The 12,846-nt window shown below is 38.6% G+C and overlaps 1 protein-coding gene across 1 annotated transcript in view; it reads left to right on the top strand.

Annotated features, from left to right (window-relative positions):
• The window catches only part of slc27a6 (solute carrier family 27 member 6), a 39,408-nt gene that overhangs the window by 18,380 nt on the left and 8,182 nt on the right, over positions 1-12,846 (top strand). Inside the window, exons 5-7 of the mRNA XM_017691315.2 lie at positions 2,031-2,225; positions 9,876-9,966; positions 11,103-11,301. Of these exons, the coding sequence (XP_017546804.1) occupies positions 2,031-2,225; positions 9,876-9,966; positions 11,103-11,301 (485 nt within the window). The remainder of the gene's footprint in view (positions 1-2,030; positions 2,226-9,875; positions 9,967-11,102; positions 11,302-12,846) is intronic.

Below are 12,846 nucleotides of genomic sequence, written 5' to 3'. Positions count from 1 at the left end.
AGTTTATCTGGAAAGACACTGTCATTTGAATTATTACCAACCAAGATTTCTGACTATTACTGGTACTCATTGCTATGAACACTTACCCCATCATTACACCATCCGCTGTGGTTTTCAGTAGCTTAAAACACATGAAGAGGACACATCCTAAGTTCAGGAAGTCTTGCTCTATGAGGCCACAGCACATAGCCTGAGACAGGCTGTCATGCACTAATAAGACAAAATCTAAGATCAGTGTGTAAAAGCACGTTTGGTAATTAATGCTTGTTAGGGTGAACTCCTCGTTTGTAGTGTAACCTTGTTTTTTCACTCTCAACACAAGTGGACTGATATTACGTAAAAGTAATGATAATGGTCAGGCTTGTTCCTCTGAAACCTGGCATTCTCATTAGTTCCTCATTAATGTCATTTTGTTAATGTGATGATTCACCCATTACTCATTATGTGCCAACATGCAGAAAACTGCGAGTGTCCAGTGCTGCACTCGCACTGTTCAGACTGTGATGGCACAGCACGTCCGTCCCATAATGATACTTCTTCACAGCCGCTGTGCTGTGGGTCACTGCCATTCTTCACGGGAGACTGGCAGAAAGAGGCTTTTGTTGGGTGACCCTGGCTTCCCAGGCAATGTCTATCACCCTCTCCAGTGTCATTCTCAGCAAGTGAACAAACTCTGAAAGCTCCTTTTGTCCCTCAGGCTGAACTGCCTATACACCAGCGCTCTGACAGCAGAAACACAGCCCTATTCAGCTTGATTAGTTTACCTGGAAAGATAGTCATTTAAGTTATTACCAACAAGATTTACGCTTTTTACTGGTACTCATCGCTGTGAACACATTACCCATATAATATATATATATATATATATATATATATATATATATATATATGAATATAATTAATAGAGTGTTATATTAATTAATAAACTTTGTCAACAGTTGGAAAGATGGTCTCTCCACCTGCCAGAAATAGCTTGTCAAATGAGCAGTTAGCATGGTTGCTTCATAGATCTATCTAAAACGTGCCTAAAGTTACCTTTGACTTTTTTTTCTATCTGAATAAACCATAATTTCCAGGAGTACAATACACTACTGACTTTTTATTGGCTTCCTTTTGTATGAGCTGATAGTGATTTTGTTCCTTACAAAGGAAGTTTGTTTGACTGCCAACACTATTTCTGCCATCTCTAAATCTTGCTGAGTAGAAGCAGAAACTTCCCCATAGTGGAGAGTGGCGTGGCTCTTGATGGAATGTATGTGCACTTATTGGGAGAAAGAGTGTAAACAAGTTGGGCGTTACACATAGACTGGTCCTGTTTAACTCGCAGTATTCTGGAGTGGCGGGCTGCCTTTGTTAACCCATACATAGCTCTGCTAGAGTGACTGATGGCAGGCTGGTGAGTGAGTAATGATGTTCCACCTGAACCTGGAAAAACTGGTCTGCTGGCAGAGTGGGATTACAGAGAGAATGGCTTCAGGTTTGAGGGTGAATTAAATGTGACAGACAAGGAAAAGAATTCAAAGAGTACTTTTAAACACACAGTGATAGAATAATGTCAAGATGATGGATGGATTAATTTGGTTGACAATTCAAGCAGCAAATAGTAGGCAAAGGAAATGAAGAGCAGTTATAGGATATATTACTGTTAGAGTTTTCTATGAAACCTTTACATGAATTTGACAGATATGCATAATCCCTTGTTCTATGCTTTAAGGAACATGCAAATACAAAGAAAATGACATTTTAAGTGGAAAAAGTTTTAAAATCCAACAAGTACTTGCTAATGCTTGTGAATTATACATTGATATATATATATATATATATATATATATATATATATATATATATATATTACGTTCTTTACTTTTAATGTAAGTCAATAGAAAGAGATTATTTTGGTTTCTTATTGGTCCATTCATCATAGAAAAGTGAATATCACAAAACATGTTTTTCTATGGACATTGACAGTGTGTAGAAATATTGATTTGGATCAGATGTTTCAATTCTAGATGTTCATGTTTGTTCACCAGGCAGAGAACGAGAAAGATCATAAGGTGTATATGGGTGTGGGGAACGGCCTTCGGCAGGACGTGTGGAGGGAGTTCCATGAGCGTTTCGGGAAGATCCGCATGTGTGAGCTGTATGGCTCCACTGAGGGGAACCTCTGCTTCATGAACCACATTGGCAAGATAGGAGCAGTCGGTCGCTCCAACTTCTTCTACAAGGTCAGTCTGGAGTTCTGCCGTGCAACATTTTTTTGACCCCCTTTAAGGTTACAAATAGTCTTGCGAAGTGTCAAGTGTAAAGTGCAAGAGAGGAATCAATCAGGTCTGGCCAAAGTCACCAGCACACTGAACTGCAGGCATTTTAAATATTTGAGTTAGATATTACATGGAGAATCATCATCGACATGCCATGGTAAATTAATAACGAGTACCTAAACGACAGGAAAGAAACATTAAAGTGGAGACATCAGTCATCATTTATGAACTGTCCCTAAATATAAAATCAACAATTTAAGCAATGTTTGATTAAAAAGAAAGCAAAGAGTTCATTTCTAACATTCGCTCATTGTGGCATAATGCATAAAGCCTGTAATGCCTATGTGATGTGTAGAGTTTTTTTTAATAACAGCACAATTACCAACTTTTTTTAAAAAGTCACAGTAAAAGTAAACGATCTGCTTTGGTAATATAGTTATAATCCAAACAGTTGTAGTACATTCTTAGTCTGTTTTTAGAAAACCGTAATAACACTGAAGCCATGATGTTTTGGTCACTGATATTTTTCATTCTCTGCTGCTGAATGTGGTACACTGTTAGAAACAAACAGTGTAAATGTACCCTCAAAGGCAAAACAATGGTTTTAAGGTCCAATTGTGTACCTTGTGTAAGTTGTGCGCACCTTTTCATAATATGTTTTAAAACAGAACAATAAAACAAAAAGCCTGGAGACAAGATGGGGCGTGTGGAGTCAATACAACGTAGAAAATATCATTTCAATAGGTTATGGTACAGTTATGGTCCCTGACTAAAGGTACTGAGATGTACCTTTGAGGGTACCACCCCAGAGACAAAAGGGTACTGCCCCAGTGACAGTTTCATGCGTGTGTGTAAGAGGCTGTGTGATATTGTAACACTGTCCAGATTGGACAGCAGTCTACCTGGAGCAGATTAAACATACTCCCTATGGCAGATTGTGAAAGCCTTGCCTAATCACAGAGCAAAGTCACATCCTGCTTTCGTAATGCTTAAAGCTGCCCAAACGTGCTTATGAGACCAGCAAGGAGTAAGATTCAGTTCATTACCTTGTATTTTTGTAGCTGTTCTTATTTGAGCTCCAAACCTACATGACTGAAATCTGAAGACATTTCAGAATGGAGCTCAGGTTCTTTGGTGTCCAGATTTAATGTGATACCTCCCAGTGCCTAATCCTACATGCTGTACAATGCATTTAGCAAGGCTCATAGACGTTGTCCGATTACTGACTGTATTTGCTGGTTTGTGGTGGCTAAATGTTGCTTAGTGATGTTGCTGGACGAAATACCATCTATATCTGTATAACAACAGGGGTGTTGCACAACACTATCAACATTTAGTTCTGGTAATGTGGCTTCTATATAGTTAAAGTTGACTAAACTATAAATTTACCTTTTGATTTAACTTTAAACCTAGCCTGAAATTAAATTTGACCTTTTTTAATCTTGTTAGTTCATGTCTCTGGCTAATGAGGCATCATTTAAAAGAAGAAATTCTTGTTTTCTAATGACCTTCCATCAAAGTTGAATTACTGTTTCCTGACTTTAACGTCTTGTTTTGGTTGTGTCAGTGTGCAGGCAGGGAAAATAATATTAACCAGCAACATCTTATTTTACCTCCTACTAACAAACTAAAAAATGAGGAATCAGCTCAACTTAAAATGATCTAGTAACTGATTACATGGCTTTGAGTTGACTCAACTTGAGGACACCAGAGTTCACCCAACTCAAATTTTTTAGTTTAGTCAAAGCTCCCAGCTAGGACTACATCTCGGTTAAATAAACAAACCTGAATTTGCATTTTTTTTTCTCAGTGTCTTTACTAGCTGGCGCTCCTTCTGTCACACAGTCCCATCTGGCATATTTTCAACTTGGGCCTCCAGACATGGACAGCTGTGGGATTGATAGGATTCAAAACAGCAAAGAGTTTCACCAGTGTATTAAACATTTGTAGACACAAATTGTTTTATGTGTTCCTGAGTGACACAGTGGACTAAGCCATCACCCTAACAGGAGGTTGTGAGTTTGAGCCCCAGCGATGCCATAGCCATCCATAAGTGTGAACCCAAGAGGAAAAATGTCTAGCAGGACTGTGTGAAGGATGAGTCTTGGCTAGTGGGAAATTGAGTATTAAAACAAGTTCATTTTATTTAACAAACTGACATACAGATCTAAAAAATGTAGAGAATTTTTGACTCAACTAAGAAGTTTGGACTCTTGTGTCCTCAAGTTGAGTCAACTCAAGAAAAGCCATGTAATTAGTTACTGTATCATTTTGAGTTGAGCTAATCTCTCATTTTTAACTGTGCAGCCCACCAACCAGTCATTGTATAAAAAAACACTCGGCTAGCTTAGAGACTCTACCTGATACTGTGTTTCGCTCAAAAATATGTCACAGTACGGAAGGAAAATGAGCTATAATTTCCATTTCACATTGACTTTTTAGACAGAGGCTGTGCCACATTTTTAAGACATTCCTTAACGCAGAATAGCAGCACTCAGGCAGCAATAGCTCATTAACTCTATTAATGCAACCTTGCAAAATATCATCAAATGCTATAATAATGATATGTTCGATGATTGTATCCTGTCTTCCGCCCAGTGACCCTGAGGGAGAAGCAGCTTAGAAAATGTGTATGTGTATTGTTACTGCAGTCTGTCTGGAATTGTTCTCCAGGCTTTCTCTGTACATACTTTTATTTGTGAAATAAATATTTTGCTAAGCATTTTATAAATAAACCAAGAGAACTTTGGGTTTATCAATGGTTCAGTAGTTAAAAAGTGTCCAAATGCTATTTGGACCCACTCCATATCGCACATTTGCTTTATTTATTAGATATTTCAGGACCACAAAACACCAAACAGATCATTATTAATTGATCCGTTTCTAGACAAGTATCTGCAGAAACACTCTGAGAATGCTTATCATCCATTGCTTCGAAAGAATGTTGCATTTGGGACTAAAGCTTCTAGGTTTTTCAGTTTATAAGCTGTGGATCAGTGAAGAAGTTCTCTTTAATTGTACCGGGTCCAGGTGTTTCTGTCGAGTCTGTGCTGTGTGAAATTTCAGCAATAACAGATGCCTAAGCACACGTTCATTTAGGGTTATTTTATTAACAAATGAGGTTATGGCTCAAAGGAGGTTGATAAAATGCAATTATTAAACTGATATGGCTCACTTGTCTCTTCAGTGATTCAAATCTGGGGTGGAGAACACATTAACATGCTGGCCCAGAGGCGTCTTGATATAGCGTAGCCTGTAGTGTATGAAAACGCCTGTTGTCCACAGTGAGTAAGCAGCCTTCCAGAACAGCAGCTGAACACAGTCTATAAGGTGTTGTTTGCTGTATTCTGTCTTTGCTGAAAAGAAAAGCAAGGCAAGTGTATTTGTGTAGAACCTTTCATACAGTGTGGTCATTCAAAGTGCTTTACAAATGAGAGAATACAAAGATAATTCAGATTAAAGCTTAAAAGATGTACACTCTTAAGATGTTTCTGTAAGGGTTCTTTAGTAAAGACAATGGTTCTTATAAAAGAAAGAAGAAGAAACACAGAGTGGAGGAGAATAGAAATTAAAAATATGATTAGAACAGATTTGAAAGAAGGGAAATTAATAGTAAATTAAAAATTAAGGCAGAATAATGAAGTGCCATTACAGGAGAGAAGGGCAGTAGAGCTGACCGTGTTTAAACTGAGCTGAAAGCTGCTCACATAGGCAGATTTGACATAGCTAAACGCTGCTTCTCCATGTTTAGTCTACTTTAGACTGGACTAACTCACTAGTTAATATCACTAGTAATGATATGAAAGTTCTGGTTCGTATCGCTGGAGCATATCAAATAAATATACTGAGCCTACACAATTAAGTGATTTACAAATCCATAACAGTCTCTCAAAGTCTGTTTTGTAACTTATTGGTAACCAATATATGAATTTAGGAATAAAGTGATGGGTTCACTTCTTTTACTCTGCTAGAACTAAAAAACGTGGATGCGTTTCTTCAGGTCTGCTTCAGTCTGAAAATCTCTGATCTTGTTGATGTTCTTAAGGTGATAAAAAGCTGATTTAATAACTGCTTTAACACAACTGCTAAAACTAAGATCAGAGTCCATCTAGTTCTTTACATTTTAGGACCCTCAAATCCAGATGCCTCTCATTCCTGTTCACTGCAAACAAAATAAACTGTTTTATCTTCATTCAACTGCAGAAAGTTTTGTCTCATCCAGTTAGTGATGAACTCAAGGCACTTACAGAGTGAGTTAAGAAGAGCATAGTTGTTGGAGGAGAGGGCCTAGTAGATCTGACTGTTATCTGCATAGCTGTGGTAAGATATCCCACAGTCTTGTAGGGTTTGGCCAAGAGGAAGCATGTTTAAATTGAATAAGAGTGGCCCAAGAATCGATCCCGCAGGTCACTGGCACTCTCTCACAAACATTATTTTCTGTTGTTTTACGACAGTTCCTGAGAGTCCAACTCTGTTCTCACGTCTATCTATGACGCTTTTATGATTTTATGGTTTTATTTTTCTAAAGTCTATATTTCAGTTAATGTAAATTAAAACCTTATTTTAGCGAAGTCTCTCTTGGGCCTGAATCCTGCCTGAAACCGCTAAACACAGCTATTAAAGGACTGAAAGCCAGGAAGTTGCTTGAAGATGATTCTCAATGATTTTTCCAATGAAAGGTAGATTTGAAATGGGTCTATAATTATTTAATACTTAATAGAGGTGCTTCTAGATTTTTCTGTTTTAAGAGAGGCTTCGTCACAACTGAAGTTTTTAATGTGTTGGGGAAAACGCCCGACAGGAGTGAGGTGTTTACTGTTTTCCTTAAAAAGTTGGTTAGTAACATGTCAAGACTGCAAGTGGATGATTCGAGATGACTCATTGTATCAGTAAAAAATGTATTATTAAGAGCACTAAACTGGATCATTTTTAACCCTATAGTTTAATCCTAACAAATCAAAGTGCCGGTTAGTGTTTATATTTTAAAACAGCAAAATATAACCACTTGTAGTAAACCATCAAATATTACATGCGAGTACTTGAGGTATTTAGGCTAAATCAGCTACAGATAACCCCTTAAATCTCTTTTAATGTCCCCAGGTAGTGTTTTTTTAAACCTACCTGTGTGCTTGGTCTCCACACCTGACATAGTTTCTTTGCTGCAAGTTTATTCATTCTTGGGATCAGTTTCTGAGCTGCTGGCTGTTCATAGTGTTTATATTGGTAGAACTGCAGCTAAAACGTAGCTGGTATGTTTGCTGATATGACAGGGCAATGGGGTAAAAAATGCTGTCCCATAGATTGTTGTTGGGAGTGGCATGTCAGTGCAAATTACATTGCAGTACATGCTGGGGATGGTAGTGCTGCTGATTGTGAAATGGGCTAATATTAATGGAAAATCAAACTAACTTTGTGGGCCAGTTTGGATTGTGCCACCAGTTCGTAACCTCTGACAGCAGACCCTGAAAACTCGTTTCCAACACTGATATTTTAATAGCAGTCTGTAACAGCTCTGACAGCATGTGTGCTCTGAAACCTGAAGAGGCAGTTTGTAAGATTCTTTTTTGATAGCCAACATAAACTTTTTAATTCCGGTGTCTATAGAACTGCTGTAAAAAGTAAAAAAAATATCCACAAAAAAACTTTCGAAAAAAAGAAAATAGCAGAGAAGTGTCTGGCTGGTGAGGAGACAGAAAGCAAAGTAAAGCACTGATTTCAGTTTGGTGAAGATATATTGTATCTCCAATTTTTTTCACTTTTTGACATAACTTGAAAATACCTGTACCTTTACATTGTGTGTAAATTTCATGAAGACTGGGCAAAACATCCATCCATCCATCCATCCATTTTCTAAGCCGCTTCTCCGTCAGGGTCGCGGGGGGATGCTGGAGCCTATCCCAGCAGTCTTCGGGCGGAAGGCAGGATACACCCTGGACAGGTCGCCAGTCCATCACAGGGCAGACAGACAGACACAGACAGTCACTCACACACTCACACCTAGGGGTAATTTAGCATGTCCAATTGGCCTGACTGCATGTCTTTGGACTGTGGGAGGAAACCGGAGAACCCGGAGGAAACCCACGCAGACACGGGGAGAACATGCAAACTCCACACAGAGAGGACCCTGGCCGCCCGGCCGGGGAATCGAACCCAGGCCCTCCTCGCTGTGAGGCGACAGCGCTACCCACCACGCCACCGTGCCGCCCTGGGCAAAACAAACAGCCCAAAATGACTTTGAAAGACGTCTGGTTCCATTGATTTACATTAAAAGTAAAGACACTTTTTTCCTTTCCCTATAAAGTTTTCATTTTGCAGATACAAGGTTTTCTTCCAACAACAGCAAAGCATACATATATAGTTAGTTTTTGTTCCATTTTTCCAGTTAAAAGTGTGTCATACATTGTCAGAAACCACAAAAGCAGGTATATTTCAGATTACTTGCTTAAGCTGATGTGGTTCAAGGCAAATTTATTTAGGCATGCAGTTTGTACTGTGCTAAACGTTTCCATTACTTATTAGCTACATTAGTGTTGTAGCTCCCGTGCAAAGCTAAAGAAGTGCAACTGCAGACACCAAACATGCATCAGCTGATCTACCTCATTAGATGTAATTAGAACATAATGGAAAATACATTTTTGGCCAATCTGTCACTGACAGAGCGCTATCTTGCCGTGCATGCATTATGTGGCTATTGGTAATTAAGGGAAGGAATTTTAAGGATTGGTTGCATAATGTTGCTCAATTTTACCTGGTAAGTATTTTGCTCATACAAATGTAACTGATTGCGTGTGACTGAATGTATTACTTGCCCAACTAATGTGTCTGAGTAAAACCACATTAGAAGGAAGACCCTATAGAGCTGCTGGGGGGAATGTGTAGTGTCTAATGATCAGATTTCTTCTTGGAATTTTGCCACAGATACCATAAGATGGTTTCCCATTCTGGGAAACTCCAGACATAGTGGCACCCAGAACATTACTATTTTGAGAAATGCTGCCATGGCACGTGTCACAAATTCTCTCACATAACGCACAATTGAAATAGATATATGAAATGTTTATAATTGTGTTATTTGGACCTAGTGAAAGAATGATACAGCTATTCTTTAGGGCACAGTACTTGGATGAAAATTGAATTTCAAGGATATCCTTCCGAAGGTGTAAACTGAGCCCTTATCTGCTTTTCCCTGTTGTTTAATCTCGACACATATTTGACCCCTGCTTGAACTCTGTGAAGCCAACTGCTGTAACTATTACAGCGCTAAAAGCTGCCTTCTGAGAATATGAATGCAGTCTCTGTTCAGAAGACATTCTTATAATGTAAACAGACAGTCAACGTCTGTGGCCAACTGCACCATTTCAGGCTTCTGAGCAGACGTTCTGACCCGAAGGCCAAACTCTGCTTTCCCTCCTGAGCACAGTGGTTAGATATAAACTGATTCAGTTATTTCTGCTTTCTCAATAACTTGCTCATTTTATAGGTTTCAATTCATATATTTCTGTATCTCTACATGATTTTGTTCTACTTGTATGTTTAATTTCCAACAGAGTACAATATAACAACTTACTCAGTAGTTCCCATATAACTATTATTTCTGCCTCTGCTGTCTTGCAGCTCCTGTTCAAGTATGATTTGGTGAAATATGACATGTTGAAAGAAGAACCTGTGAAAGATGAACAGGGTTTCTGTCTGCGTGTTAAGAGAGGTATGCTATCCTTTCTGACTGTATCCTTAAAAATTCATATCAACAGTGGTAACCCAAGATAACCAACAGAGCGCCACATTCGGGACATGGTTTATAAATTGTACCTGAATATTTCATGAGTTAATTTTGTAAACAAAATCTTTGTGACAAGATGTCTAAATTTTACATTCCTGTGTGTTCAGTGTGTACAGGCCTGCAAAACTATTCAGGAAAAGTAAATTGTTTTTAAATTGGACCAGTCCCTGCTGGAGCATTTCAGGCCATAAGGATTTCCAAATTTTTAGTGGAAAACAAGAAAAAGAAAAACTCATCAATACAGCGGCACTGTAGATGCACCTTCAACAGCGGAGTTAATGGCATCATGATGTTTATCTTTATTAGCAAGGGCAGATTTAGTGAAGATTGGGCCATGCAAAAATCAGGAATGGGGCCCGAACAAAGTCGTATGCACACAGCGAGCAGCATAACACACTGCCATGCGTTGTTCTTTACAGACAAAAAGATGTTTTGACAGACAGAACTTTGCCGTTGTACCTTAAAATGGATGAAGTGAAACTCTCTGATAAACTGGATGGATCTCTACAATTCTTCTAGTAAATATTCTACTGATGTTAACAGTAAAAAAAACATTTAGAGAGAGTGCTGAAAGCTGGAGGTAAATAAATACGGTTTATTTTGTGTTACTGATTGATAAGAATACTTGACTAACTAACAGATACAAGTCAATACGATAACATAGCAAGGAAACTCACCCAGCTCCAGTCTCAGGCTATTTTCTGATAGGTGGTTTGTTTACTTGACTTGATGCTGCTATGTTTGAAGGCTCGCTTGCTGTTGCTTTGTTTTTTTAATGGACGTGGATAACATTTATTTAAAATTCCCTCTCAACACCCAGAAAATCACATCTAAGAACCTCGTCTCCATGATGTAGGTCATTAGTGCATTTTTCATACCAGTCTTTACACAGTTGTATTATCACCTAACAAATGGACTAGTCCATTATAATCATGATCGGGTGGTGGTGCTTTAAAATTACTGAACATAATTGCTACAATCAGGAATAACAGTGTGCAGTGTGTCTAACTTATATTTTCAAAGGCCGCAGATCAGTGATACTGATTTGTATGTTCCTACAGGTGAGATGGGGCTGCTGTTATCTAAGATCAGTTCCCAGAGCCCCTTCTTTGGTTACGCTGGGAGCAAACAGCTGACTGAGAACAAGGTCCTGCGAAACGTGTTTGTGAAAGGAGATGCCTACTTCAACACAGGAGACCTGATGGTGGAGGATGAGGAGAATTTCATTAGCTTTAAGGACAGAGTGGGCGACACTTTCAGGTAAAGGGGGGGTGGGGCCCTGCTGGTAGAGAGAGACTCAGCAGTGTTATATTCCCTGCATTTATGAGAAGTCTGATTACTGGTTTAGGACCAGATTTTCCTCTGACAGTCATCTGTTTGATTGCATTTTAAAGCTATCCTGATTTCCTAATGTTCTGTTGCTGAGAGAGTCTAGAGCACTGGTCTACAACCCCGACTTCATCCCCGCCTGGCAGGCAAAGGGCATTAATGTTGTCTTTAAAGCTGTACCACGTACCCCATATAAAATTACTTTTGTTGTATTTGACAAAATTGTCCCTTATTGCTATATAATCTGTGAAAAAAGCAGGCTCCTCTTGCGCCACCTAGTGTTCTTAATGCCATTTGCAAGAATCCACCGCCACCAAATTAAAACGACCAATCAGAAACAAGAGCAGTGTATGACAAAGTGTCAATCACTGCTCGTGCACACCCTGAAACAGCTTGTCATATTCATCATAACTGCTATTTAATGATATATATACTTAATCATTTTTAAGCTTATACCAAGACTGAAATACTGTAAGGTAGACACCAGAACTATATTACATGTATATTTTTTATGAATAAAAAAAGATATTCATATATGAAGTATATTGTAATTGTAATTGTCATTTTTGTTTTGATCACTTTTTAAAGACAAGACATTCAGAGTTTTAGTTTTATTATAATATCATTATCAGTGTTGCACAGCTTTCCCAGTCAGTATGTTTGTAGAGTAGTATCATCATAATATAATGATTTCATACATTTTGTCATTCAATTCTGCAACATTTTGTCTATTATTATTATTATTATTAATACTATTATTATTATTATTAGTATTATTAGTAGTAGTAGTAGTAGTAGTAGTAGTGGTAGTAATAGTAGTGGTAGTAGTGGTGGCAGTAGTAGTGGTAGTAGTAGTAGTAGTAGTGGTAGTAGTAATAGTAGTGGTGGCAGTAGTAGTGGTAGTAGTGGTGGTAGTGGTAGTAGTAGTAGTAGTGGTGGCAGTAGTAGTAGTGGTAGTAGTAGTAGTAGTGGTGGCAGTAGTAGTGGTAGTAGTGGTGGTAGTGGTAGTAGTAGTAGTAGTAGTAGTAGTAGTGGTGGCAGTAGTAGTGGTGGTAGTAGTAGTAGTAGTGGTAGTAGTAGTAGTAGTGGTGGCAGTAGTAGTGGTAGTACTGGTGGTGGTAGTAGTAGTAGTAGTAGTGGTGGCAGTAGTAGTGGTGGTGGCAGTAGTATTAGTAGTAGTGGTGGCAGTAGTAGTGGTGGTAGTGGTAGTAGTAGTAGTAGTAGTTGTTGTGGTAGTAGTAGTAGTAGTAGTAGTAGTGGTAGTAGTAGTGGTGGCAGTAGTAGTGGTAGTAGTGGTGGTAGTGGTAGTAGTAGTAGTAGTAGTGGCAGTAGTAGTGGTGGTGGCAGTAGTAGTAGTAGTAGTGGTGGCAGTAGTGGTGGCAGTAGTAGTGGTGGTAGTAGTAGTTGTAGTAGTAGTAGTAGTGGTGGCAGTAGTAGTAGTAGTAGTAGTTGTTGTAGTGGTAGTAGTAGTAGTAG

This window comes from Pygocentrus nattereri, chromosome 18 (assembly GCF_015220715.1).
Source record: "Pygocentrus nattereri isolate fPygNat1 chromosome 18, fPygNat1.pri, whole genome shotgun sequence".
Classification (NCBI taxonomy): Eukaryota; Metazoa; Chordata; class Actinopteri; order Characiformes; family Serrasalmidae; genus Pygocentrus; species Pygocentrus nattereri.
The sequence above is the reverse complement of the archived record's forward strand: the minus strand, read 5'-3'. Positions and strand labels throughout refer to the sequence as shown.